The sequence below is a fragment of the Aethalodelphis obliquidens genome, unplaced genomic scaffold, assembly GCF_003676395.1.
Source record: "Aethalodelphis obliquidens isolate GAN/ISIS:26980383/991018 unplaced genomic scaffold, ASM367639v1 scaffold66, whole genome shotgun sequence".
Taxonomy (NCBI): domain Eukaryota; kingdom Metazoa; phylum Chordata; class Mammalia; order Artiodactyla; family Delphinidae; genus Aethalodelphis; species Aethalodelphis obliquidens.
The window spans coordinates 5,184,094-5,209,299 of record NW_020838010.1 but is presented as its reverse complement, the minus strand read 5'-3'; the positions used below and the strand labels follow the sequence as shown (position 1 = coordinate 5,209,299).

The following is a 25,206-nucleotide window of genomic DNA, read 5'->3' as shown; positions in this document are numbered from 1 at the left end:
TAAGCTCCCTGACATGAATCTTGGCAATGATTTTTTTGGATTTTACACCAAAAACAAAGGCAACATAAGCAAAAATAAACAAGTGGAACTACATCAAACTAAACAGCTTTTGCATAGCAAAGGAAACCATCAACAAAATGAAAAGGCAACCTACCAAATGGAAGAAAATATATGCAAATCATATATCAGATAAGGTGCTAATATCCAAAATATATACAGAAGTCATATAAATCCATAGCAAAAAAAATCAAACAATCTGATTTAAAAATGGTGACAGGATCCAAATAGACATTTTTTCCAAAAAAAGGCATACAGATGACAGATGTCCAACAGGTACATGAAAAAGTGTTCAACATCACTAAGTATCAAAGAAATGCAAATGAAAACCATAGTGACATATCACCTCACACCTGTCAGAATGGCTATCATCAAAAAGACTACAAACGATAAATGCTGGAGAGGGTGTGGAGAAAAGGGAATCCTCTTGCACTGTTGGTGGGAATGTAAATTGATACAGCCACTATGGAGAACAATATGGATGTTCCTTAAAAAACTAAAAATAGAGCTACCATATGACCCAGCAATCCCACTACTGGGCATATACCCTGAGAAAACCATAATTCAAAAAGAGTCATGTACCAAAATGTTCATTGCAGCTCTATTTACAATAGTCAGGACATGGAAGCAACCTAAGTGTCCATCAACAGATGAATGGATAAAGAAGATGTGGCACATATATACAATGGAATATTACTCAGCCATAAAAAGAAATGAAATTGAGTTATCTGTAGTGAGGTGGATGGACCTAGAGTCTGTCATACAGAGTGAAGTAAGTCAGAAAGAGAAAAACAAATACTGTATGCTAACACATATATATAGAATATAAAAAAAAAAAGGTCATGAAGAACCTAGGGGCAATACGGGAATAAAGACACAGACCTACTAGAGAATGGACTTGAGGATACAGGGAGGGGGAAGGGTAAGCTGGGACAAAGTGAGAGAGTGTCATGGACATATATACACTACCAAACGTAAAATAGATAGCTAGTGGGAAGCAGCCACATAGCAGAGGGAGATCAGCTTGGTGCTTTGTGACCACCTGGAGGGGTGGGATAGGGAGGGTGGGAGGGAGAGAGATGCAAGAGGGAAGAGATATGGGGACATATGTATATGTATAACTGATTCACTTTGTTATAAAGCAGAAACTAACACACCATTGTAAAGCAATTATACTCCAATAAAGATGTTTAAATATATATATATATATATATATTTAAGGAATAAGAAGTGTTAGCAAGGATGTGAAGGAAAGAGGACACCTGTACATTGCTGGTGGGAATGTAAATTGGTGCAGCCACTATGGAAAACAGTATGGAGGTTCCTCAAAAAATTAAAAATAGAACTACCAGATGATCTAGCAATTCCACTTCTGGGTATTTATCCAAAGAAAACAAAAGCACTAACTCGAAAAGATATATGCACCCCTATATTCATTGCAGAATTATTTTCCGTAGCCAAGACATAGAAACAACCTATATGTCCATTGATGAATGAATGGATAAAGAAACTGTGGATATATAGACAATGGAACATTATTCATCCACAGAAAACAAGGAAATATTGCCATTTACAACAACATGGATGGACCTTGAGGGCATTATGCTAAGTGAAATAAGTCAGACAGACAAAGACAAATACTGTATGATCTGAGAAAAACAACCAACAACAAAAGAAAAAAACAAACAAACTCACAGATACAGAGAATAGGTTGGTGGTTGCCAGAGGCAGAGAGTGGGGATTAAGTGAAATGGGTAAAAGGAGTCAAAAGTCACAAACTTCTGGTTATAAAATATATAAGTACTGGGGATGTAATGCACAGCATGGTGACTATAGTTAATAATACTCTATTGTATATTTGAAAGTTGCTAAAAGAGTAGATCTTAAAAGTTCTCATTGTAAGAAAAAAATGTATAACTATGTGTGGTGATGGATATTAACTAGACTTATTGTCATGATCATTTCACAATATATGCATATAGTGAATCATACATATTGTACACCTGAAATTAATATAATGTCATATGTCAATTATATCTCAATTAAAAATAAGAAATTAACAAATATTTTAAAGAGAAAAAATAAACAATAATCATGAACTTGAACTGAAAGCTACAATGGGAGGGACCTTGTAGATCAATCAGTGGTCTCATTTATAGCTACTGAGACCCAATAAGCACAGTGACTATCTCAATTCCCCACTAGGGACTTGGGGCTAGCTCACTGACTCTCACGCACACTGAGATGTTGCTCAATGGCAATCCAATATCTGTTTGTTGAATAAATCACCTATTCAGTAACAAGGGGAAAGTCAGACAAAGGCTCCCAGCAATGGCCAAGTGCCAACTTTCCCACACTTTAATTTGATTAAGTAAATGAAAGATTTAAGCTGAGAAAGTTGTTTCGTTGATGGTTGTTAACTGAACTCTAGACATCAAATGAAGATTTCATGGACTTGATCCCACACAAATGAATCTATCTCGGTTCAACATTAAATGGATGCATTTAACTCCACATTCTAGTTACTTCACCAAGCCTTTAATTGGCCTCACCAAGAATGGGAGCCAGGGAAGAACCCATGGGAGGATTGCCTAGTGGTAAGAGTGGGCTTTATCATAGCTACACCCTTAGTTCTGTGACCTTGGGCAAGTTTTTCAGCATTTGGAGCTTATTGCTACTTCCTGGGTTGTTGTGTGGATCAAATGACATCACACATGCAAAACCCCTAGTCCAGGGTTTGGTATATAGTAACTGGTCAACATGTGTTGTCTGGTATTATCATTATAATGATACCGATTGTTGAAACGAAAAGGTCCCCAGTACTTTAGTTTTCAGAAAAAAGCAAGGAACCACTTGTACATAGCATGATGAATAACAACACAGGCTAATATAGAAAAACCTGGGTTCAGATGTGAGCCCAGCCACTTACTATTTGTGCATCTTCGGGCACGCTACTCAGCCTCTCTGCATTTCCGTTAATGGGGTGGATAAAAATATTTTTCTCCCTAAGGTTATTGAGAAGATTAAGTGAAGTAAGACACACCTAAAAATATTTAGCACACTAGGTTGCACTAAATGTAACCTGTTGTTAGTAGGTACTCAGCCCAGTTCTCAAGAGCCTCTTTGGAGAGGATGCCCCAGGCTTGACTTCTGGGAGGGAGGGAGGGAGAGACCTACTCAACTTGACAAAGGCCCACAACAGAGGCTACCTAAAGGCCTTGTGTATGTGCCCTGTGTTTCCTCTCTCAGAGGCCCATTTCCTTTTTTCTCCCAACATTTCCTTTCATTCTTGCCAGTTCAAAGCCTTTTATGGTGACTCGGGGTTTGGCCTTTATGGGTTCAGTTTACAGGCGTTTCCTGTTACCTTTCCTCTCTGTCAGTTTCCTTCTTCATGGACGTTTTCTTGTGCTCACCAGAGCATAATAAAACAGCTTAATACATTCTCATGTCCACAGAGGGGCAGCAGAGTGTGGTAGAAACAGCCCTCGCCTGGGTATCAGAACAGCTGGGTTTTAATTTTCCTAAGCTTGCTTGGGCATGTCACTTTCCCACTCTGAGCCTTGGTTCCCCCGTTTTTACATAGAGAGCATTGGACTAGACTGATGAACAAATAGAGGCCACAGATACCTACCTAACTCCCTGTCGTGACCTACCTACCTTTGTGGTGAGGCCCTTGATCTAATTTCATATTTATTTTGTTCTTAAAAACCAGAAGGATAGTGAAGAAATAAACCAGTCTTCTTAAGGCAACCCTCCTAGAGGATAGGAGCCTTTTAGTATCACTCACCCATGCGGTGGGGCTAGGGATTAGCCAAAGGGCTTGCCAGAAGCAACTCATTCATTGGGCAACATCAGCTAGAATGCCCTGGGCAGCCAATCCTTCTGGAAAACTTACGGCTCAGGTGTTGCTTAAGGTTTTTCAGTTGCCCTCCTAGCCTAAACAGAGAGAAGTCTCCACCCAGAGGAGAAGCTGGGCTAAGCTGGAGGAGGGAATCAGTGGGTGAGGGAGCAACTTAATTCAACTGCAGATCCCTGGTGCCTGGCACACTTTTGGCACTCTCTAAATGTTGCATTGAGTGGAATGAACAAATTGTAGGGTGGCTCTGTTGCCATCTTACTGTGTGACCATAGCCAAGTCATTTCAGTTCTTTATTTTTTGTGTGTTTTAATTGGAATACATTTGGTATATAGCATTGTATAAATATAAGCTGTACAACATGTTAGTTTGATACATTTATATATTGTAATATGATCATTAGCACCTATATTACATTATGTAATTATAATTTCTTTGTAGTGGTTGGAATAATTATGTTCTAGTCTCTTAGCAAGTTTGGTGATTATCATACAATATTGTTTTCTATATTTACTGTAATGTGCATTAGATCTCTAGGGCTTATCTAGTACTTGTTGCAATGTTTGTATCCTTAAACATCTATTCTCTCACCCCGCAGCCCCTGATAACCACCATTTTATTCTCTGTTTTTTACGAGTTTGGCTTTTTTAGATTCTACATACAGATTTCAGCTCTTTCGACCTATTTCCCCATGACTAAAGTGAGGATGATTTTATCTACCTTCAGAGATTGTTTTGGCCATGAAATGACAAAGTTTACATGAACGTGCTTGATGAAAAAAATGCCCAACAGGTGTAAGGGGTAAAAAATGAGAAAGCTGATCTACCATTAACTTCCTCCTCCCTATCATTTCAGTAGCTAAAAATTCAGTGCTAGTTTTCTCACTGACCATCTCCTGTTAAAAAGAGAGAAGGACTCAGGGCTTCCCTGGTGGCGCAGTGGTTGAAGAGTCCGTCTACCGATACAGGGTGACACGGGTTCGTGCCCCGGTCCGGGAAGGTCCCACATGCCGCGAAGCAGCTGGGCCAGTGAGCCATGGCCGCTGAGCCTGCGCGTCCGGAGCCTGTGCTCCGCAACGGGAGAGGCCACAGCAGTGAGAGGCCCACGTACCGAAAAAAAAAAAAAATAGAGAAGAACTTAAAGTAATGAGACTCTATACATCACATGGAATGCTAAACTATTTTTATTTTGAATAGAAAAAATAATGGTGTTTATAAACATTTCAGTCTTTCCTGAAATTCCCCATATGAGAGGAGGGTGCATACCCCTGGAGTAGTGGATCCCTAAGGTGACTTCCAGCTTGGTGACTCCAGAGGGAGGCAAGGCTCTAAAAAGGCCTCAAGGGCAGGTCCTCAGCTTTACTTGGCCTTATTTCCGCACCCAGTGTCCCGCAGAGGGTCTAGTGGGCTCACTGACTGAAACAGTGAAGGCAGAATTGTGAACCAGTTGTCTATACATCAGACCACCACGCGATGGCAGTAAAGTCAGGCAGATTCATTCTGTTCTGTTTCTTTCTCGGTCCTGCCTGGTCCTCAGGTCAAAGAACGTGATTCACGCTTAATTTCCTTGCTTCCATTTCCTCCACACAATTTCCTTCTATAAACGTCAGCATCAGCTTTCTTTGTTCCCCTCACCTTTAGTGAGTGAGTGTCTTTCCCTGTCTATTCTGGGATGATACTAACTCCTAAGCCTCTGTTTTAAAATCAGAAATCATTTTTTAATTGGAGGTGTTAATACTGCAGCAACCATTTCACAGGGCTCTTGTGAAGATAAAATGAAATGATATATACCTAAAACATTTAGTACAGGGTCTGTACTCAATAAATGTTAACAATAACTGCTATTATAATTACTGTTATTATTTTTATAGTTTAGACTGACCCAGAAGTTTCTTTTTTTAAGTAAAACGAAATGGGTTTCAAAGTCAGGAGCCAGAAAGAAAACCAGGGACAACTCCTTCACATCCTAGGAGCAATTCTCTGGCTAAATTAATGTTACAGGGGTGAAAATATATGTCTCTGTGTTGTTTCATATGACTTTTTCGAACCATCTTCACCAAGCCCCATCCAGGTGAATTGAGAAGAATCGCATCAGACGTATCTTTCAAGCACTGCATCGAGCTAGGTAGGTCCCAGTAAATGTTGATTCCCTTCTACTTTTCATCTAAAAGCTAGACCAGTTTGGGCTCATGATACGGTCTGATTCAGGTGGCTTCCCACTGTGCTCTGCATCAAAATCGTTTGGGCCCTCTCCTCAGAGACAGTGATTCTGTAGGCATGGAGTAGGGCCTAGGAATCCGAATTGTAAAGTTCTCCCCAGACATTTTTGGGAACTGGTGGACTAGTTGAAAAGTGTTTAGCTGAGAGAAAAAGGAGCTGAGAAGTACTGATCATTCTAGGTGCCATGCTAAGTGCTTTATATGTGTCATCTCATTTGATCTTCACAGCTACCCTGAGAGGTAGGTGGTGTCACTTCTATTTTACCCATGGGGGACCTGAAACTCAGAAAGGTTAAATGACTTGCCTAGAGGTTTAGTCTATAAATGACAGGGCATGGTTTCAAATGCAGTTCCTTGTAACCCTCATCCCAGGCCCTTCTCCCTGCACCACATGACTTACCGAGCACACATGTGCCTGGTCCTGTCTCTACCCTCTGACTAAGTGGGAACCTTGGTCAAACACTTCATCTGGCTGCTCATTTGCTTCCTTATAACAATATTTCTGTCTCTGGCTGCGAGTTGATAAATGAATAATATAAATGAAAAAGGACTAAATAAAATAATGGATGGAAAAATTACCTTGTAAAATGGTGAAGTGCTATACACATATTGTATTATTTGTGGCATTGGTTATTGCTCAGGGAACTTGGGTCCCAGGAAAGTCTCTATGGTGTAGATACATCTGTTGACCAATGGAGCATGGAGAGAAACAGCTGATGTTCAATGCTGGCGTTGCTGATACGGGGTAAAGTCAATGGCTGGAATGAGGGTGCATTCATTCCTGAGTTCTGAGGTAGGTTAGCTTGCCAGGTCTGGCCTTTTAACGCTCGTAAGTTTTTGAATAGTATGTCAAAAATAGATAACAGTCACTCAATAAGCATATTCTGGACACTTACTATATACAAGCTGCTAAATGGACAACTGTACATAATTCATAGAATTCAAGAATACAGTCTTCAAGGAGCTTGTAGTTTATTTGAGGAGGCATGATATATATATACATATACATACATATATATATGTGTATATATATATAAAACAACGGACATCTAACAAATACAACCATAATAATCAGTCATCCCAAACCAGTCAGTCATCAGAAGGAATAAATACTGCTAGCAAAGGCATACAATGAGAACTCTATAATCTGTCTTCTTTCCCTTAGTATCAGTTATCTGGATAACAGACAACAGTTCCTGACTCTCTCTCTCTGTTCCTCAAGTTACTGCACACTGCTGCCTTGCTCTGTGGCCTAAGTGGCTTTTCAAAAGGGCAAATCTGATGTCATTCTCATTTTTTAGCAATGGTTCCCCATTGCCTTCAGGATAAAGTCCAGACTCCTTAGCATGGTCTATGGGGACCCTGGCCATCATTTCCATCACCACTCAAGCTGCTTTTGCCCAGTCACCCTGAAAATACCATGTTCCTTCAAACTTTTGCAACCTTTCATGTGTTCTTCCCTTGTTAGAAATACCTTTTTCCCCTTCCTCACCTACCTAACTTTTTACTTTTTCTTCAAAACTCTCTGATCCCTTGAAACTGGATTTGATGCCCCTCATCTGTATCCTTATATCACTCTATGCTATAACACTTGTCACACCAATACTCTGTTTAGTTGTTCCACGTCTGTCTCTGGTGCCCTTTCACTCATCTGGTTTGTTGATCTTACATATCTGAGAACAACATGTTTAAAGTACTTAACACAGTGCCTGGCACATAGATGCATTTGACCAATATTGGCTATTTCTATTCCAGTTACAGACTTAATTAGCTGAGAAAATTCAAATGGATGCAAGAAGAGGTCTATTGAGCAGATGTTAGAGAAGAGGGGCCAGTTTTTTAGAGGTCAAGTATCCTAGAGAGCTCATGCTGAGTCAGAGAGGTCCAATACTTGATTAGATATTTTTTTTAAACCTATCTCTTCGGGGAGAGTATGTGTTAGTCTGTTTGGGTTCCTATAGAGACACCAAAGACTGGGTAGCTTATAAACAACAGAATGTTTATCTCACAGTTCTGGATGCTGGGCAGTCCGAGATCAATGTGTCTGGTAAGGAAATGCTTCCTGATTTCATACAGGGCCATCTTCTCTCTGTGTCTTCACACGGAAGAAGGGGGCAAGGGAGCTGTCTGAGGTCTCTTTTATAAGGGAACTAATCCCATTCATTAAGGCTCTGCCCTCAGGACCTAATCACCTCCCAAAGCCTCCACCTCCAAATACTATCACACTGGGCGTTAGCATTTAACATATGAATGGGGGGAACGCGGACTTTTAGTCCATGGCAGTTCCCAAAGATCTTCTGAGGAGCTGCTCCAAGGGTAGTTGATGGGCAGTATGAAGGACAACACAGAGTGACATGGAGGTTTTTTTCAGGGGCAAGTAGGAGTCAATCTTGGAAAAGATCCAGTAGCATAATTTAAATTGGCCTGAGACATAATTCCTCCCCCTCACCCCCAGTGGAATAAAAAGATGAGCAGAGTAGCTAAACCTCAGGCTAGTTATGCAAGAAATGATATAAGTAGGAAAGGCAGGCTGGCAAAGTATGAAGTTAAGTCAGAAACAAATGCTCAGTAGTGGTGAGGAAGATTTCAGTAAAAGGATTCAATTTGTTTAGCAGAAGTTTGTGTAAGAGAGAGAACAAAATCAATCAAATCAGGGCATCTCTGTCACCATGAGGATTTGACACTTTACTGAGTGAGTGCTACCCTGACTTTCTAGCAAGTGCCCTGGTCTGCCCTTACCCTTTAGAGCATTGGGTTTGACCAAGACAGAGTTGGCAACTCACAATGTCCTGCCTCCCTAGCAGACCTGACTGAGCCAGCCAAATAGTGGCTACTAGCAATAATATGGTTACCTGAACTACTGAAGTTTTCAGAGGAGTTTGTTTGTTTGTTTGTTTGGTTTGTGGTTTGTTTGTTTCCTTCTTCTCTGGCAAGGGAGCCTGATAGGCTCCTGGAATCTTCAGTAGGTTCTGCGCCTCCAGTCTGGGCTCTTCCTGACACTCATATCCAGCCTAGAGAGTGAGAAGAGAGCCCATTCTCATGGATTTGGCTATCTTTTTACTGGGGTCTGTGGTGGGTGTGGAGGGAAGGGTATTCGGCAATTACCTTTGAATTCATTGGCTTTGTTTTATCATTAACAATTATTCATCTGTACTGAATCTAGAAAGTTCTCTGCTCATTTAGCTTGGCCTTGGCTTGGCTACATTGAAAATGTTTTTGTGCTGCTACCTATGTAGACCTTAAAGTCAGCAGGATTTCTCGGAACAGATGGGACCACCAGCCTCTTCCAAAACCCTGCTGTCTGCTTAGCACTAAATTCAGGTCCCTGTGGCAAAAAATATGTTGAATAAGCAAATAGCAACCTGCCCTCTTCCTCACCACGCCCCCCCCCCTCCCCGCACCAACCATGCACACCAAACAGCAAGCGGTGGTGGGTTGGAGCTCTGGTTTCATAAGCTTAGATGGTGCCACAGTAATGGGAGCAGCACCTGGTTTTTCTGAGCTGGGTCTGCTTTGGAAAAAATAGGACTCTCATTAGGAAGAGGTCTGTTGAAGAGCTCAATCTCTTTAATCTCTTCACTCCTCAGTGTGTCTCGTGTTCTCGAGTGTTCTAGTCTTCTAATATTATCTCCACAAACTCCCCCTGCCTTTATTCTCATCCTCTTCCACCTACTGCATTGACCCTCCTTTAGTCTCTTTCTCTCCTTTGATCTCTCTCTAGTCCTTCCCCTCTCGATCTACTCTGTAGAATTCCAAAGGAACCTTGGGTGTCTCTCTGTAGCTGAGTATCTTGCCCTCAGGGCCAGTGCAGTCAGCCTGATTTGATATGATGAAGGCTGTGAAGGCCCCCCAGGTGGCTCCCAGACAGACATCAGGCATATCTCGTATCTATCCTGTCCCTCTGCTCTGGGTGCTGAGGTCGAGGGCAATATGCTGGTTCCCACTGCAGGTCCTCCTCTGTCCATGTGGTCACTCCTTCCCTTATCTTGCTTCTCTAAGGCTAGAGTAGTGTCTCTCAAATTCCCTGATTATTGGAGTATCTTAGATGAAAAGAACAGATGTTAATATGGTACTCTCTGCATTCTACCTCAACCACCTCCGGACATCCTGACTCCATGAGTTCCTAGAATTTGTATCTCATCTTTGTATAGGAATTCAGTCTTCTCTCTACACCCTTGGGCTGTTTACCTCCTTAAAACAGCTTTATTCCTTCTTGCCCTACCCCAAGGCTTGCTTCTATCAGCCTCTTCCCTACCACACTAATATCTTTGGCTTTTACCACTGATCCCAAGCCACAAGTAAGCCTTTTTCTGGAGTATTAGCTCTCAGAACTTGACTTTTGGCCACTCTTGCATCAAATCAAAACTTCATGTATCTGAAAATTCCATTACATTTCATCTAGCCATAGTCAGTTTTCAAGGTGTTAGTGGTTGTTATTATTCTTTCTATATCCCTGCTTCTCTGTCTCCTCCTCCAACCTTTCAGGAGCCTAGAATTCCATCAGATGATTCTCTAAAATGTAAGACTTGAGAAACCCCAAAGACAGACTTACCTCACTCTTGTTTTTAATTAAGACTTTAATAAAAGAGTTTAAGGTTCACAGCGAAATTGAGGGGAAAGTACAGAGATTTCCCATATGCCCCCTGCTCCCACATATGCACAATCTCTCACATTATCGACATCCTCCACCAGAATGGTACAACTGATGAAGCTACACTGACACATCATAATCATTCAAAGTCAATAGTTTACACTATGGCTCATTCTTGGTGTTGTACCTTCTATAGGTTTGGGCAAATGTATAATGACATGCGTCCATCATTACAGTATTTATCATACAGAGTATTTTCACTGCTCTAACAGTCCCCTGTGCTCTGCCTATTCATTCCTCCCTACATACCTCCAACCACTGATCCTTTCACTCTCTCCATAGTTTTTCCTTTTCCAGAATGTCATATAGCTGGAGTTGTACAGTATGTAGTCTTTTGGGAATGGCTTCTTTCACTTAGTAATATGCATTTAAGGTTCCCCCATGTCTTTTCATGGCTTGAGAGCTCATTTCAGCACTGAATAATATTCCATTGTCTGGATGTACCACTGTTTATGTATCCATTTACCTAATGAAGGACATCTTGGTTGCTTCCAAGTTTTGGCAATGATGGATAAAGTTGCTGTAAACATCTGTGTGCAGGTTTTTGTGTGGGCATAAGTTTTCAACTCATTTGGGTAAATACCAAGTAGCATGATGGCTGGATCATATGGTATGAATATGTTTAGTTTTGTAAGAAACAGTCAAACTGTCTTCCAAAATGGGCGCACTCTCGTTTTATGCCTTTCCCCTCTTCCTTCAAGGAGGACTCTTTTCTTTGGATTACTTCTCTGGCATTTATGGCTTCTGAGCTAGAACTATGACCATGCCTCCTGCAGAGAAATATTCTCTGTCAGACTCATTCTTACTCTAATTCCCAACTCTGACACCCACACCAATGTTGGACCCCACAAATAGCATTGGCTTGTGGCTAACCCTTCCCACTAATGAACCATTGACAGCTGGCCAGACACCAAGTCCCTGAAGAGCATAGGACTGGGGCTCTAGGGGGAGGGTCAGTTTAAGTAGCAGACAGTGATAATTTGTTCTCTAAACAGCAGAGATATAATAAGATAACTTAATGCTAAATCAAAGGAAATAGAGTCAAACTCCAAGCCAATTTGATTTGCAACTTGGAATAAAAGCAACGTGTCTTGATTTAAATGTCAGGCCCACTGCTGAGTGATGATTTAATAACTTTTATGAGGGATCTTGTCACAGCAAATTCAACACTGGAATAGAATGACTCACAGATAGGGTGTTAGAAATGATACAGAAGAGCACAAAAAGGAACAGGCTTATCTCAGGGCTTATCCAAAAGCTTTGCGTAAAGCTAATCTGCAGTTAGGACCTTTTCTCTCCCCCATCCACCCAATCTTTCTCTTCACAGACACCTATGCATGTATGTAGACACAATCCCCAGGTGTGATGTCAGCTCACTGAAGTATTTTCTGGGGACACAGGTCCTTGAACAATTCTAGCATGGAATTGCATTCAGTGCATTCTATCTAAAAGGCAAGGCAGCAGTGAGCCTGGTTATTTCTGAAGAGGATCTCAAAACCTCATCTGGTCCTATTGCTCTATCTTTACACAGGTACTTAATTATTTTCTCTCATTTTAAGGGCAAGAGAGCTGAGATCCAGTAGGGTTAAGAGATTTCTTCAAAGAAAGAAACGTCATATATCTCTTGACTCCCAGGGAATTTGTAGGTCCTTCTCAATACCTTGTGAGATCTCTCTCCTTGACCTTCTCCAGCCTCCCTGGGCTAGCACACTAGAATGCTCAAGGCTGACCAGGCCCCACTTTCAGCCAGCTTCCCAGGTCAGTAAGGAAACATGCACAGCTGTTCTTAAGGGAGAAGGATCCATTCTGCTTTGGTAATCTTTCAGTCACTAAGATTCGTTTTGGAGGTAATTCGAAGTATAAACATGTGGTGTTTGCCTAAATGATGGTTGATAAACCTTGAAAATATTAACATTTTTGGCCAGATCATTTTTTGTTGTGGGAGGCTGCTTTGTGTATTGTTGGATGTGTCAACAGCATCCCTGGCCTCTGGTTAACCGGTCCCTGCCTGTAGCATAAAACTACCTCCAATCCCTTTTACACAGAGCTTTTAGGTTAATCTTCCCAAACTGTACATCCAACTCAGTGGTTCTTAATGGAAAGCAATCCACCCCCTACCCTGACCCCACACCTCCACCCCCAGGGACATCTGTTTGGCAATGTCTGTCAATATTTTTGGTTTCCAGTGGTGGAGGGGTAATTTGCAGACATCCAGTAGGTGGAGGTCAGGGTGTTACAATGCACAAAACAACACTCCCCCCCCCCCCGATTACAACAAAGAATTTTTTGGCCTAAAATGTCAATAGTGCCAAGGTTGAGAAGCCTTGCTGTATCATATCATTCTCTGATCAGAAACTTTCCATTGTTCTCCACTCCTTGTGGGAAAGATGACAGATTTCATGGTCCTTCCTGGTCTAGATTCAACTTATTATTTGCCATCTACAGCTTCTTTTCTGAAACATGTGATCTGCTTTCTCGCTTATATAACTTTGCTCACACCAACTTCTCCCCCTGCACAGAATGCCCACGTCCCACTATTAAAGTCTGGTTGAAATGCTATCTCCTCTATAAAGTCCTATCTGAGCCTGAATCCTCTCAGCTACAAATAATTCTTTCCCTGGATGTTACTGGACTATTTTACTCAGATGTCTCTTAAAGCATTTATCACATTCATAGTAGAATGGAAAATTTGAATTAAAAGTTGCTTTTAGAAATCTCTCCAGTAAAATTCCCTTCACTTTAAGAAAAGGAAATTGAGACCAAGAAAGGTGGAGTGATTAGTTGAAGGTATCATACTGTCTCATAAAACTTGGACCATAGTAATTTGTATCCTTGACTCCACTCTCCTGGCATGGTTGAAACGGATGACCATGGACTTAGTCTTGGCATTCAAATCTCAACTCTGACATTCGTAAGTTGGTAAAGTAATTTACCTTTCTGAGATTCGGTTTCCTCAGCTCTGAATGGAAATAATTATGGCTGTTGTGAGAATCAAATAAGATGGTGTATTCAGAATGTATGGCACATAGTAGGTACTTGATAAATATTTGTCAGATGAATAGAAGGATCAACTATACTTCAAGGAATAGAAGTTAGGGATTGGTGATGGTCCATGGGACTTCACTAAAAGGTGATTGGAGGTAAAGTGTGGTAGTTCATTGCCACTACTCCCTACATTTGCATCCTTCCATAGAAAACATGAGTTCCTCTGTAAGCCATCAGACCAGTGTCCAAGCTTTCTGTGGAGTAGGTGAGTAATGACAGCAGCTCTCAACTTGGAAATGTAGTCCTTAAAAGGTTTGCTTTTTTTTTTCCCTTTTGCAATGCTAGTCATGTAACATCTCTCTTCCCTCAAGCAGATAACAGGTAGGGTTGTAGGGAGAGGACTGGGTAGAAGATATATTTCCTCTGTTTCTCTTTGGTTTCCTGTGTGGCAGCAGCCTTGGCCTTAGATGCTGTTCAGTGGCCTAATAGGCATCTCTGTGAGAGGAAACTCTGCACTTGGGGTGGCAAAGGGGGCACTTTGGTGTTGGTTCCTAGCCCAGTGATACCTGGTTCTGACTTGACTTCAATAAGGTTTATTAAGGCCTTTCTAGCTAGCTCTTCATTCTTGAGCTGCCCACTGTGTCAGCTTTCTTCCTGCTCAGGGCTTTGGAGTAATGGCATGCTATGCATTTATTCCTTTCATTTACAGAAACAAGTCTTTCCCTGGTCCCAGGGTGCATGTACCTAATAGAAAAAGCCCTGCTGCTCCAGTTGGGGGATGAACTGACAGGCAACTGAAGAAACAGAATGAGACTTCTGATGCCTCTCTAGACTAGACTGGGAGCATGCCAGAGAGGAGGAAGCTTCCCAACAGTGGGCCCACCCCAAGAGCTAGCGCCTGTCTACTCTGCTATGTGAGCACAGGAGAATTTTGTTGGAGGAGGCTAGGAGAGAAGCTCAGGTGAGCCTATTGCAAATTGATTTAGGAGCTCCCTCTTTAGAGCTTACAGGTTAAGTGTCCTATAAGAGGAAAATGGCTTTTGGGAGTATGAGGAAAAGAGTAGAGGGCAGAGAACCAGATTGAAAGTAAAGATACTTGGTCTGGATCCCTGCCTCTAACCTCTGCTTCTGAGAGGGTTCCTAGGGCTTTTGATTGAGCCTCACATTCTTGTCTGTGAAGTGGGTGCAATACAGCCTGTAGCCTTCCTTCCAAGGATTGTAAAAGTTGAAGGTTTGCCCATCTCTAGAATTTTCACTCTGTGATACACAAAGCATTATATAAAACCTCCTACTTTTACTGAGTGAGTGAGTCAGTGTCTAAAAGGAGGTATGACAAGGTTGGTGGGGGGGAATCCAGATCTATTGGCTGCTTGCTTCAACATCTTATTTTTCAGTTCACTCTTCCCAGAGTTCCACTATTATTATTCACGTTGAGGTTACTTTGTAGATAGTTGGATTCCTTTCTTTAAGAAGGCTTCTCTTTCGGATTTACCCCCTCTCTCTGAAGATTGCATTGTTTCAATAGCTACTGTTGTTGCTCTCACCATGAGTTTGGGTGGGGCTATGGGACTTTAGGAAATCATATGACTGCCTAAGTCTATTGGTAAAGTACCATCTCCTCTGAAGAACTAAGATTTGACACTTGCCATGGGAGAGTATAAGGAATTCATTAATTCATTCAGGTACAGAAGGAAAGGTACACTGTACTAATGAGGACTTTTGATGGAATTTGACTTAGGGATGTCAAGCAAGGCTTCACTAAGGAATTAATGATTGAGTTGAGCTCTGAAGAATGGTTGAACATTCACTAGGCAAAGAGAGTGGTGGGAAGTGTATGTGTACATGTGTACATGCACTAAGCATTTTAGGCAAAGGGAACAGAATGTGCATAGGCCTTATAGCACATTTCAGAAGCAAATAGAATAGCTGATTTTATAATTTTAATTCAAAATTTAAGTCATAAGTTTGGGTGTTAAGGGTTAAAAATGCAAGTGTATCCATCTTTTTTTTTTTAAACATCTTTATTGGAGTATAATTGCTTTACAATGGTGTGTTAGTTTCTGCTTCACAACAAAATGAATCAGTTATATATATACATATGTTCCCATATCTCTTCCCGCTTGCATCTCCCTCCCTCCCACCCTCCCTATCCCACCCCTCCAGGCGGTCACAAAGCACCAAGCTGATCTCCCTGTGCTATGCGGCTGCTTCCCACTAGCTATCTACCTTACATTTGGTAGTGTATATATGTCCGTGCCTCTCTCTCGCTTTGTCACAGCTTACCCTTCCCCCTCCCCATATCCTCAAGTCCATTCTCTAGTAGGTCTGTGTCTTTATTCCCGTTTTACCCCTAGGTTCTATCTTTGAAGTATTGTTAGGCTAAATCGTACTGAGCACCCAGTGTTGACAGAGCATGGGAGTGTTATCAAGAAAGAAACAAATACATTCACTCTGTTGAGCCAACAATCTGGAAGGGGGTAAAGAGTAGGTGAAAACTGCATGATATAAAAATCTTCCTTCCAACATTTTGCCTAACAAGTACACCTACATAAGGGGTATATAGATGAATTCCTGGAGGGCTACTTGGTTGAGGTGACTCGAGCCCACTGGGGTTAGTCAGGGAAGACTTCCTGGAGGTGCTGAGTCCTGAAGAGTATTCTGAGGAAGATATGAATTGGTGAATAAGAGGAAAGAAGATGTTTATGTCAGGAGAGACAGCATGAGTGATGACTTGGTGGTAGAAAGATTATTTCTGAGGTAGGAAATTTGGGATAAATTAGCCTGGCCCTAATGAAAAAGCAAAGCAGCCTGACTTCGGGGCATCTTAGACTCTTTATATAACATGGCAACCAGACAATTAAAAGAAGGAAAATTAGGTTCCCTGGGAACCATGTGAAGAGAAATAATTGGTTATTGAAAAATAAATTGTCATGAGGGGAGATCAATCAAGATGGTGGAGTGAGAGGACATGAGGCTCACCTCCCCCCATACAAACATCAAAAATGCATCCATATGGGGAAAAATTCTCGCTGAAAATCATCTGGAAACTGGCAGAAGGACTCCTGCACAACCAAGTCTGTACAAAAGATACACATGTAATTGGGTAGGAAGGGAAGAAAAGTGATCGGGTCAGGACCTACATCCCTGGGAAGGGACTCAGAGGAAAAGGGAGAATGCAAAGATGGAGACCCAACTTGAGGATTGACCAGTGAGAGACACAGATTGTGTGCCCCAGTCCCGGGGTCTTATGCATAGGAGACAAGCCACCTTGGCTGGTTGGAAAACCAAAGGGACTAGCAGGAGGGCTAGTGGGAAGCCTGGACTCTGTTCTTGAGGAGCATGTGCTTGTGTATGCATGCTTGCTTGCCCCCTAAGCGGGGCAGAGAGAGGTCTGCTCTGGTGGCTGCCGAGTTTCCCACAACTGCCCCACTGCTTCCCAGCCCAAGCTAAACAAACACTCCAGCCCCACCCACTCCACATCATAGTGCAGCACTGGATCTGGGGCAGCCACAAGTGAGGAGAAGAATTGACCACGGGATACAGAGGTGATCAGGTCTCAGGGCAGAAGCTCGGTGGAACAGCAGTGGCTGGAACAGCAGTGGCTACCATTGGCGCTTACTCAAGCAGTGCATCAGAAGCAGCCTAGACATCTGATGGTGGCCATTCCACTATAGCTCACCCCCAAGTATACACTGACAGTTCACATGGGCCCTGCCTGTCTTGTGGTGTGGCTCCACAACGAGGTATGGGTGGCAGCTATGAGAGACAAAGGGGACTTGCACCTGAGGCTGTGTCTGAGGAGAGAGAGGAAACAATTGCAGGCGCCTGTACAGGCAGCACATCGGAGACAGTTTGGATCTCTATCTGTGGCTGACTTGAGCAGAGAGCCTGCACAGGGCCCCTTTGCTTCAGCACTCCCCACCTCTGGGGCAAGGATCCTAGTTTGGGGAGAGGGGAAAAGACACACATAAAGGCAACAGAGCCAGCTTGGGCTCAAACTTCAGGGCTTCTGCTCCAGCAACATGGGATCAGATCCCACCCTTGATAGGGTGGTGACAGCCACTGAGCAGAGGGGAAGTCCCACCTCACACTGGCTCCAGCTCTAGCCCCTCCATCTCCAGCCCAAACACATGGAGATGAAGCAACATGCTACTAAAAAACAATGGGTTGGGACTTCCCTGGTGGTCCAGTGGTTAAGACTCTGAACTCCCAATGGAGGGGGCACAGGTTCGATCCGTGGTCAGGGAACTAAGATCCCGCATGCCACACAGCTCAGCAAAAAAAAAAAAAAAAAAAGTGTCAATGAAGAAATCAAAGAGTAAATCAGAAAACACCTTGAGACAAATGAAAGTGGAAACACAACACTCCAAAATCTATGAGATGCAGCAAAAGCAGTTCTAAGAGGGAAGTTTATAGCAACAAAGGCCTTCCTCAAGAAAAAAGAGAAATCTCAATTAAACAACCTAACCTACCACTAAAGGAATTAGAAAAAGAACAAACAAACAAAAAAAAGCCCAAATTCAGCAGAGGAAGGAAATAATAAAGATCAGAGAGGAAATAATTAAATAAAGATTAAAAAATAGAAAAGATCAATGAAACCCAGACCTATTTTTTGAAAAGATAAACAAAACTGATAAAATTTGTTCACCAAGAATAAAAGAGAGAAGGCCCAGGTAAACAAAATAAAAAATGAAAGAGGAGAAATAACAACTGATACCACAGAGATACAAAAAATAATGAGAATATTATGAATAGTTATATGCCAACAAATTAGACAGCCTAGAAGAAAGAAAATTTCTAGAAACATACAACCTGCCAAGATTGAATCAAGAAAAAACAGATAATTTGAACAGACTGATCACTAGTAATCAAATTGAATTTGTAATTTAAAAACTCCCTGCAAACAAAAGTCCAGGACTTGATGGCTTCACATAGGAATTCTATTGTATCAAACATACAAAGTAAAATGATACCTATCCTTCTCAAACTATTCATAAAATTGAAGAGGAGGGAACACTCCCTGATTCGTTCTATGAAGTCACCATTACCCTGATACCAAAAGCAAACAAAGATACTAAAAAAAAAAGAAAATTATAGACCAATATCTTTATGAACATAGATGCAAAAATCCTCAACAAAATATCAGCAAACCAAATTCAACAATATATAAAAAGTATCATACACTGTGATCAAGTGGGATTTATTCCAGGGATGCAAGAACGCTACAATATTCACAAATCATTCAATGTGATACATGAATTAATAAAAGAAAGGATAAATATCACATGATCAGCTCAAAAGATGCAGAAAAAAGTTTGACAAAATTCAATATCCATTCATGATAAAAATTCTCATCAAAGTGGGTATAGAGTGAACGTATCTCAGTATAATAAAGATCATTTATAGCAAACCCACAACTAACATCATACTCAACAGTGAAAAGCTGAAATCCTTTCCTTTAAATTCAGGAACAAGCCAAGGATGCCCACTCTTGTCACTTCTATTTAACATAGTATTGGAAGTCCTAGCCACAGCAATCAGACAAGAAAAAGAAATTAAAAGCATCCAAATTGGAACGAAGAAGTAAAACTGTCACTACTTACAGATGACATGATACAACGTAGAGATAACCCTAAAGTCTCCACCAGAAAACAATTAGAACTAATAAGTGAATTCTATAAAGTTGCAGGATATGAGATTAATATACAGAAATCTGTTGCTTTTCTATACGTTGTTAAAGAACTATCAGAAAAAGAAAGTAAAAAAAATCAGTTTTAAAATTGCATCAAAAAGAATAAAATACTTAGGAATAGACTTAACCAAAGAGGTTAAAGACCTATACTCTGAAAGCTATAAAACATTGATGAAGGAAATAGAAGATGAAACAAAGAAATGGAAACCTATTTCATGCTCTTGAATTAGAAGAATTAATATTGCTAAAATGGCAATACCACAGAAAGAAAGAAATCTACAGATTTAATGCAATCCCTATTAAAATACCCATGATATTTTTCACCGAGCTAGAACACATAAACCTAAAATTCATATGGAACTACAAAAGACTCCAAATTGCCAAAGCAATCTTCAGAAAAAAGAACAAACCTGGAGGTATAACCCTCCCAGATTTCAGGCTATACTATAAAGCTACAATAATCAAAACAGCATGGTACTGGCACAAAAACAGACACATAGATTAATGGAAGAGAATAGAGTGCCCAGAAATAAACCCACACACTTATGGTCAATTAATTTATGACAAAGGAGGCAAGAGTATACAACAGTCTCTTTAATAAATGGTGCTGGCCTCTATTTACAATAGCCAGGACATGGAAGCAACCTAAGTGTCCATCAACAGATGAGTGGATAAAGAAGATGTGGCACATATATACAATGTAATATTAGCCATAAAAAGAAACGAAATTGAGTCATTTGTAGTGAGGTGGTTGGACCTAGAGTCTGTCATACAGAGTGAAGTAAGTCAGAAAGAGAAAAACAAATACCGTATGCTAACACATATATATGGAATCTAAGAAAAAAAAAAAGGTCATGAGGAACCTAGGGGCAATACGGGAATAAAGACACAGACCTACTAGAGAATGGAGTTGAGGATACAGGGAGGGGGAAGGGTAAGCTGGGACAAAGTGAGAGAGTGGCATGGACATACATACACTACCAAACATAAAATAGATAGCTAGTGGGAAGCAGCCACATAGCACAGGGAGATCAGCTCGGTGCTTTGTGACCACCTAGCGGGGTGGGATAGGGAGGGTAGGAGGGAGGGAGATGAAAGAGGGAAGAGATATGGGGATATATGTACATGTATAACTGAGTCACTTTGTTATAAAGCAGAAACTAACACACCATTGTAAAGCAATTATACTCCAATAAAGATGTTAAAAAAAAACCTAATCTACTCAGTAACTTATAACAAATGTCTTGTGATCTTGTTTTGAGAATAAAGAGATGTAAACTGTTAAAAAAAAAACTGGTGCTGGGAAAACTGGACTGCTACATGTAAAACAGTAAGATTTCCTCATACCATATACAAAAATAAACTCAAAATGGGATAAAAATCTAAATGTAAGACCTGAAACCATAAAATTCCTAGGAGAGAACATAGGTAAAACACTCTTTGACATAAATTGTAGCAATGTCTTTTTTGTATCTGTCTCCCAAGGCAAAAGAAATAAAAAGCAAAACTAAGCAAATGGGACCTAATTAAATTTAAAAGCTTTGGCCCAGCAAAGGAAACTATCAACAAAATAAAAAGACAACCTATGAAATGGAGGAAAGTATTTGCAAATGATATGGCCTGCAAGTGGTTAATATCCAAAATATACAAATAACTCATATAACTTAATATCATAAAAAGGAACAACCCAGTCAAAATTGTACAGAAGATCTGAATAGACATTTTCCCAAAGAAGACATACAGATGGCCAACAGGCACATGAAAATATGCTCAATATTGCTAATTATCAGAGAAATTCAAGTCAAACAAAAAATGAGACATCACCTCACACCTGTCAGAATGGCTATCATCAAAAAGTCTACAAATAACAAATGTTAGTGAGGACACAGAGAAAAAGGAACACTTGTACTCTGTTGGTGGGAATATAAATTGTTCTAGACACTATGGAAAACAGTTTGGAGAGTCCTCAAAAAACTACTATATGACCCAGCAATTCCACTCCTGGGTATATATCAGGAAAAAACAAAAACACTAGTTCGAAAAGATACGTGCACCCCAATGTTCATAGCAGCACTATTTATACTCCATCATAAAAAAGAATGAAATTCTGCCATTTGAAGATACATGGATGGACTTAGAGAATATTATGCTTAGTGGTTTGTCAGACAGAGAAAGACAAATACTGTATGGTATCACTTATATGTGGAATCTAAAATAATAATACAAATGAACGTACATGCAAAACAGAAACAGACTCACAGATATGGAATACCAACTTCGTTACCAGTGGGGAGAGGAAAGGGGGGAGAGACAAGGCAGGGGTATGGGATTAAGAGATACACACTACTGTGTATAAAATAGAGAAGCAACAGGATATATTCTATAGCACAGGGGATTATAGCCATTATCTTATAATAACTTTTAATGGAGTATAATCTGTAAAAATACTGAGTCACTATGCTGTACACCTGAAACTAATATAATCTTGGAAATCAACTATACTTCAATTAAAAAAAGTACATTGTCATGAAGATCAGTCTTGACATCCCCACCTGACTGACTATAGTCAGGACTCACTTTCTGCAAGACTGTGAGGTAGGTGAAAGTCACTGCCCACCTTTTTTTCTCAGAATTCCTTTGCAATTTTGTATCACTGGACATCTACTCCAATTTCTGGAGTCCTATTTGCTTAAGCACTTGATTTTAGCAGTTATTTATTACTCTGATCCCTTGTAATATAATAGCTTTCTTTCTTTGGGCATTGACCTTTTCTGACGGATCTCTGAAAAAACTCAAACACTTCAAAGGAAAGAATCTACCTCTGGTAGAATGAATGATAAGTTGTGGGGTGGATATTTTTGAGCAGGTGACCTTTCCCATTATCCTTCAAACTGAAACTACCCCTTAGAAGCTTGGCCTTGATTCCCATGCATATTTCCTCCCTGGATGTTGAAAAATTAGGTTAGGATAGAGACACGTGGTACGGAGCAAGGGATTTGATTTTGCCTGCAAATTTCCTGATGATACAGGATATAGTTCTCTGAAAACAGTCCATGAACTGTAATATATCAGTGTGGTTAAAACTGTGGAGCTTCAGAGTCAAGATGAGCCAGGGTTTATATCCCGACCCTACCACTTTCTGTGTGATTTTTCACAATTAACTTAACCTGTGCCTTGGTTGCCTCATCTTGTATAAAACAGGGATAATAAGAGTAGCTAGCTCATATAGTTACTATAATGATCAATGAAATATATGTCTAAAGAGCTTAGCATAGTTCTTGACACTTGATCAAGTTGTTCTTGTCATCACTGTCATTAGCATCACCACCACTGCCACCACCAACATCACCCCCAGGTTCCTACTGTAACAGAATAAAATTTTATAACCTCTTGCTAAAGCTAATACCAGCCATCAGCAAGGGAGGAAAGAGTAAGCCCACCCGCATTCACTGCTTCCTACTCTCACTTTAAACCTAACGTCTCAAAGAGAACGTATGAGAAGACACTCTAACCCTCATGTCTCTGTCCCTGTTTCCACAGGTACCTGTCGGCTTGGCTGGGCATACTACTGTGCTGGAGGTGGCGCAGCTGCGGCCATGTTGATCTGCACCTGGCTCTCTTGCTTTGCTGGAAGACACCCCAAGCCTGTCATGTTGGTGGAGAGCATCATGAGGAACACCAATTCTTATGCCATGGAGCTTGACCACTGCCTCAAACCTTGAGCTTTAGCAGAAGATTGGAGAGGGTGGGAAAGAGGAGGGAAGGGAGCCTTGAAAAGAGGTACTAAGACGAGGCCAGTTCCTACCCACTTGCCAGTAGTGTAACCCAGTGTTTGCATGCTTTTTAACTCCCCAGTCATTCATTTTCGGTTTCCCTTAAACCAGTGGGTCAGTGGCTCTTTACAAAATTCATCAACAATAATTCTCAGACTTCCCTGGCGGTCCAGTGGTTAAGACTTCGTGCTTCCAATGCAGGGGGCACGGGTTCGATGCCTGGTCGGGGAACTAAGATCCTACGGTGTGGCCAAAAAAAAAGAACAATAATTCTCTCTAATGTTTACCTAGCTGGTGAGTGCCCACTAGCCCCCAACTCCCAAAGTGCTCCTTCATACAAAATGATAAGACAGATCCTCAGTTGAGAGGTAACTGCACAGTCAAGCAGCTCGTCAGAGCTCTACAGCTCCTATCACTTACCCCAAAGCTTAAAGTTTGGGTAAAAACACTTGTGCATGAAGGGGCCATGAGATGGACAGGGATGGTTCCTACCACTCCATTCCTTTGGTCATCCCCTGATACTTATTGCCATCTCCAAACATCTATGGAGTGCCACTGCCCCAATTTTTGTGACTTTCTCAGGACTATACCTTGACTCGTCCTCTTTTTTCCTGTTTTTCTTCCTTGCCGGTTGTGAGCAAGCTTATGGGGAGGGTGACTCCCAATGGGGAAAACACTAATCAAGGATGCTTGCATATAGTCTAAGACCCCTTCCTCATAATGCTTTAGAATATTCATAAAAGTTCATTTTGTGTTCTGGCTGGGTGACTCGCATCACAATAGTGGCAAGTATTCCCTAGTCCCTTATAGATACAGAAATGGTGTTCATCAAATGTTCTGAGCAGAGACTAGCATTTGTTGTGTGCTCAATAAACACAAATTCAGAATGATGATGACAAGGATGTTTCTGCTGGTTCCTTACTGAAATTCCTATTAGAGTTCATTTTTATTGACAAGGAAATCCACAGTGGCCTTTTGCCCCTATAGTCATTCCTAGCATGATACACATTTCTCCACTTGTTTCAAAGACTATTCATCAAGTGCTTTCCCTTCCATCCGGGGTGAATTAGACATAAAAGAACAGAGTCCTGATGTCACCTAAGGCTGATGTATTTTTAGGCTTGGCCTCCATCCCATCTGTGCTCAAGGCTGATGGATGGTGTAGAAGAACTTGGTGTCTCTCAGGGACAGAATTTGTCTCCCCCACTCCTCCCTAATTAATTCAGGCTAGCTCTATTGCTCCATAACTATAGCTTTAGGGAGTAGGGAAGGCCTGTGACACAAAAGGCCAGCTCATCTCTTTCTATTCTTAATCACTCCAGAGTGGTTTCGGTACAGCCCGATACAGCCCTACCTGGAAGGAGAGAAATGGCAAAAAATGTTCTCATTAGTTATATGCCATCCCAAGAAGGGTCAGGGTCCATATATCGGCCTTATGCAGGTAAGTGAATTCAAGCATACACTCCATTCATGAGCTCATTCATTCATTTAATCACTCATTCAGGACACACTTTTTGAATATCCTACTGTATGCCACATTCTGTGCTAAGCACTGGGGGAAAAAAAGATACAGTTTCTCACCCTAAAAGTGACAGGGTATTGACAGACATGTAGATAAATATTGCCAAACAGTGTGTTACATGCTACCAAGTGAAGGGCTGGGGGCTAAAGGATCACATAGAGGGGCTATTAAACCAACTTGGGGTGAAGGGGTTCATGGGAAAGATTTCTAGAAAAGATGATGCCTAAGATGAGTCTGAGAGATGAATAGGGGGAGTTAGTCAGCAAAGGCTAAGTGTGTACCATACAAGGGAATGTGGAAAGCAGGGCATGGAGACATGAGAAAACACGACCCCATCACAAGAATGATGAACAGAGGTGTGAAAAGGGAGGAGGCAGAAGCTGAAGCTGAAAAGGGAAATACCAATGGGATCTTCTACACTAGGGTAAGGAGTTTGGATTTTATCCTAAAGG

At 41.1% G+C, this 25,206-nt stretch overlaps 1 protein-coding gene across 2 annotated transcripts in view; it reads left to right on the top strand.

Moving 5' to 3' along the window:
• Positions 1-23,389, top strand: part of LHFPL1 (LHFPL tetraspan subfamily member 1) — a 51,417-nt gene extending 28,028 nt beyond the window's left edge. For both annotated transcript variants that reach the window (XM_027089545.1, XM_027089544.1), the window contains one exon: positions 23,000-23,389. In XM_027089545.1, the coding sequence (XP_026945346.1) occupies positions 23,000-23,181 (182 nt within the window). In that variant the 3' untranslated portion in view covers positions 23,182-23,389. The remainder of the gene's footprint in view (positions 1-22,999) is intronic.
• The last annotated feature ends 1,817 nt before the right edge of the window (positions 23,390-25,206 follow it).